This window comes from Pteropus vampyrus, unplaced genomic scaffold (genome assembly GCF_000151845.1).
Source record: "Pteropus vampyrus isolate Shadow unplaced genomic scaffold, Pvam_2.0 Scaffold124, whole genome shotgun sequence".
Taxonomy (NCBI): domain Eukaryota; kingdom Metazoa; phylum Chordata; class Mammalia; order Chiroptera; family Pteropodidae; genus Pteropus; species Pteropus vampyrus.
In genome coordinates this window covers 2115720-2119641 of record NW_011888905.1, presented here as the reverse complement: position 1 = coordinate 2119641, position 3922 = coordinate 2115720, and the positions used below count along the sequence as shown (strand labels likewise).

At 66.2% G+C, this 3922-nt stretch overlaps 1 protein-coding gene across 1 annotated transcript in view; it reads right to left on the bottom strand.

Moving 5' to 3' along the window:
• Window positions 1–3451, bottom strand: part of PBXIP1 (PBX homeobox interacting protein 1) — a 6713-nt gene extending 3262 nt beyond the window's left edge. Inside the window, exons 1-6 of the mRNA XM_023534306.1 lie at window positions 3418–3451; window positions 2454–2759; window positions 2148–2212; window positions 1908–2073; window positions 328–561; window positions 111–238 (exon numbers count right to left, since the gene is read on the bottom strand). Coding sequence (XP_023390074.1) covers window positions 111–238; window positions 328–561; window positions 1908–2073; window positions 2148–2212; window positions 2454–2759; window positions 3418–3451 — 933 coding nt within the window. The remainder of the gene's footprint in view (window positions 1–110; window positions 239–327; window positions 562–1907; window positions 2074–2147; window positions 2213–2453; window positions 2760–3417) is intronic.
• Window positions 3452–3922: the final 471 nt, after the last annotated feature.

Sequence of the window (3922 nt, the reverse complement as noted above, 5' to 3'; positions counted from 1 at the left end):
CACGCACACCACTCTCCTGCCTTGGACCCACCCACGCAGAGAGCTCCAGCCAGCGACAGCCCAGGGTTATCCCGAGCACCCGACAAGGCTTCACTGAGCGGTTAGGGTACAGCCTCCAGCCCCCCTGCGTCTGACCAGAGAGCCGCCCCCTCGGCCTCCTTCAGGACGGGGGAGGCGGACACGAGGGAGCAGCGCCCTCCCCACTCACCACTCTCAGAGTCGGAGTCGGAGAGGCCACCTGAGGACAGACACAGAGGCATGGCGAGGCCCGGAGGGGAACAAGGGCAGGAGGGGCTGAGGCGGGGGGTGGGTGGGGGCGCCACTCACCAGAGAGGAGAAGGACCCCCAGGCCCAGCAGAACCAGGGCCCCGAGGAGGCACATGTTGAGGGAGAGGCCCAGCTCCCCGCCTGCGCCCTCCCCGCGGGCCTGGTCCTCGGCCCACGCAGGTGCCACAGGCTGCAGAGCGCTGGGGTCCCGGGCCCGCCGTCGCCTCAGCCCCTCCACGTCCACATCCGTGTCGTCCTCGCTGCTGGTGCAGTGGGCCTGCCCCTCAGCCCAGGCTGCAGGAGGGGCAGAGGCGGTGAGGCCACTGCAGAGACGGGACCCGGCGGGGAGGGGACGCGGAGAGGCCCCCAGCCCTGGCCGCAGAGAGGGGCAGGTGGAGTCGATGACCGCCAGCCCAGGCTGAGGCAGGGGCCAGTCCTATCCGTCTGCAAACTACAAGGGCGGCTTCCCGCCTAAAAGCACCCACCTTCCCCCCACGTCGAGCTCCATCACCGCCTCCCTGTCCGTCCTAGCTCTGGCCACTCCTGCTCGGACCCTCCCTGCTCTTCCCAGTCGCAAAGGTGGGTCTCCCGCCACCATCTCGGCTCCCCTCACTGTGCACAGTCACCCACTGTCTCAGCCGCACCGCAGACGGCCCCCACAGGAGACGACTCCCTAACCCGTCACACCTGACCTGGCCTCCCAGAGCTCCAGGCCTCAACGCCTGCCTGCCCGCTGGTCACCTCTACCTGGGTGTCCCTCGGGATCAAGTACTCAACACGCTGCCCTCCCCACTGGTTCCTTTCTGCTGCCCCCCAGTCCGGGGAAAGGCGCACTGCCGCCATCCAGCCAACCCGGCCTTCACCCCGCACCCAGACACCACGCGCCTCGTGTCTGCCTCAGTCCAGGTCCTCGGGGGCTTTGCCTGACCACTGCAGGTGCCTCGCCTCCTGGGTGGCCTGGGCCCGGCCTCGCCTCGGCCCTGTCACCTTTGACCGAGATGGATCACCCTCGGCACAGCACGGACAGGCGGCCCTAGGCCTTTGCTGATGCTGCAGCACGGGGCTGGAACGTTCCCTTCATCCTACCTACCTCCCAAAAGCCTACTCTTTGCTCCAGGCTCCACGCAAGCATCATCCCCAATGGGAAGCTTTCCCCAGCTGTCCCTACCTCTCCTTTCCACTCTGCCTGCCCCCGGCTGAACCGCCCTCCCCTCCTGTGGGGATACCTCCCTTTGCACCCCTCACAGGGCTGACTTCCACCTCGGCTCAGTCTGGTCTGCCTTACATAGGCCTTGAACCACCCCACCCCCGCCTCCCCCGGGCCCCGACCTGCCACACAGAAGGAAGTCGGGGAAAGACAGCTGACTCTAAAGGCAAGACGAGGAGCCCCCATGGCAGACAGAAAGGGTCAAGCAGACCCGGACCCAGCCACTTACACCTGTATGACCTTGGCCAAGTCATTTAACCTCCCTGAACCTCGGTGTCCTCAGGGATGGTGGTGAAGACCCCCTGACGTAACTTAGGTGCCAAGCTACTACGTCCTCGGGCCTGGCCCAGAGCCGTGCTCAGCAGTGATGGCTGATCCTACTCCCGTACCTCCTAGAAGGACAGTGACAGAGGAGGGCGAGGAGGGCTCTCACCTGCGCTGGCGGATGAGGGCAGGCTCTGTTGCAGGCTCTGGCCCTCCAGGTCCTGTGCGTCCGGTGCCAGGTCTGCAAGCACGGGGGTCTCCTCCAGGTCTCCCTGGGCCGCTGTGTCTCCTAGGCCCGGGGACGCCACACCACGACCATCCTCGTCTGGGACATCCTGCTGCAGACACAGCCGTGAGCAGCTCCGGGCCCTCCCCACTTCCTTCCCTCCCCAAGGGGGATGGTCCTCACCTTGACCTCGGCCTCTTCTGGCAGGACAGCGTCAGACCGGGCGCTCCCACTCGGGAAGATGGTCTCTGCGATGCAGAAAGGGCTGAGGAAACCACCGCGGCCCCCAACGGAGCTTCCCGCACAGCCCTCGGGCTCCCGCGGGCCCCGCCGGGTCGGAAGGGGCAGGGAAAAACCGGGAGAGAGTGAAGAAAAACAAGCCGAGACCGACGTGGGAGACTAACCGGCCTCCCTTCTCCTGAGGGAACGGGGGACCCCAGAACACAGAGGGTGGATGACTCCGCCCCACCCTCAGCAAGGCCCTGTTACCTGCGCCATCCGAGGTCCCATCTAATTCTTCACTATCTGCCTTGAAGGGGCTCCGAGGGGCCTGGGGCGTGCTCTGAAGTTCTGGGCCCACCCCGGATTCCGGGCCCACCCCGGATTCCGGGCCCAGGGTCTCCACAGGCAGGCTCTGTGGGGAGGGGCACAAGCAGGAGATGCTCCAGGGGAAGGACAAAATCGGGAGCACGGGGTGCCTGCCGGGGTCCCTGAGACCGGCTGCACTGCCCAGGAACCCCGAGCCGCACGTCACAGAAACAGCGGTCCAGCAGTGAGCTGACTCGAGGTGGGCGGCTCAGGGGGGTGTCACGTCTGGCCCTTCCCTAACCTCGCCAAGTTTCTGTGAAACGAGGAGGCACCAATGGGCTGAGGCACCGGACCCCTGTACGAACCTGCCCCCGACCCAGAAGCTGGCTAGACAGAGCCTGGGTCTCCCTCCCCACAAACGACCGACCCAGTTGTCGGCTGGGAGGTGGGAGGATGGCGAGAGCAAGGTCCGCTGGGTCGGGAACCTGAGCGCCCCAGTCACGATCCCCACGGGCCACCCGCCTCGCTTAGCTCTCCCAGTGGCCGCTCCCAGAGGCCCAGCCACCCGGCCACAAACAGTGTGTCCCCGTGGTGCTCCCAGCTGGGCTGTCCAGGCTCAGCCCCTCCTCTCTGCACACTCCGCCTCAGCAGGTCCCCCGCCCGCTCGCCCCATCCCCGGCTCCCGCCATCCCTCCAGGAATAAGCATGCTTCTTTGCAATTTTCAATCCCTTTTTCGCTCACGGCCACCTCCACGAGGCAAGAATCGCAACCCCCTTTCATAGGGGAGGACACCGAAGTGAAATGCCTGCTGTCAGCAAAGGCACCCCAGGGCTCTGGCTGAGAGCAGGGTGCCTGTCCTCCTCCACCGGTGAGCCCCAGCCTGTGGGTCCTGCTTGAGTGTCACCCCGAGGTAAGCTTCCTCACCCCCGATGGGCTCCTCCGGGGCAAGGGACTGCATGCCCTAACTCAGCTCCTCAGCTTCTCCCCTCCCAGCGGATCAAGCCCCTGGGGCTTGGAGTCCGTAACAAACTTCCTCCAGCCCCTCGGTCCCCGTCCTGCCTTTTCAGTGGCTTCGGAGCACAGGGCTGCACTGGGCTCCTGTCCCACTAACTGCTACCTGGATGGCGGGCTCTCCCCCCGGGACTGACCGAGCCCACGCACTGGCTCCCCCTCGCCTAAGACGGCAAGTGTCCTGACACCCACTCGGGGCCCTCCGGTGACTTTGCATAGGGATGAGGCCTGAGCTGGCCCTTCGGCCTCTGCCCCCAACCTCACTCGGCACTGTCTGACCCACGTCACCCCCTCAACCACCGGGCCCCCTCGCAGTCTCCTCCGGAAAGCCTTTCCCATTGCGGCCTCAGAACCTCCGCTCAGGCTCAGGCTGGTCCCCCCACCCCTCTCAGCTTGCCCCAGGGGTGCCCTGCTTTCC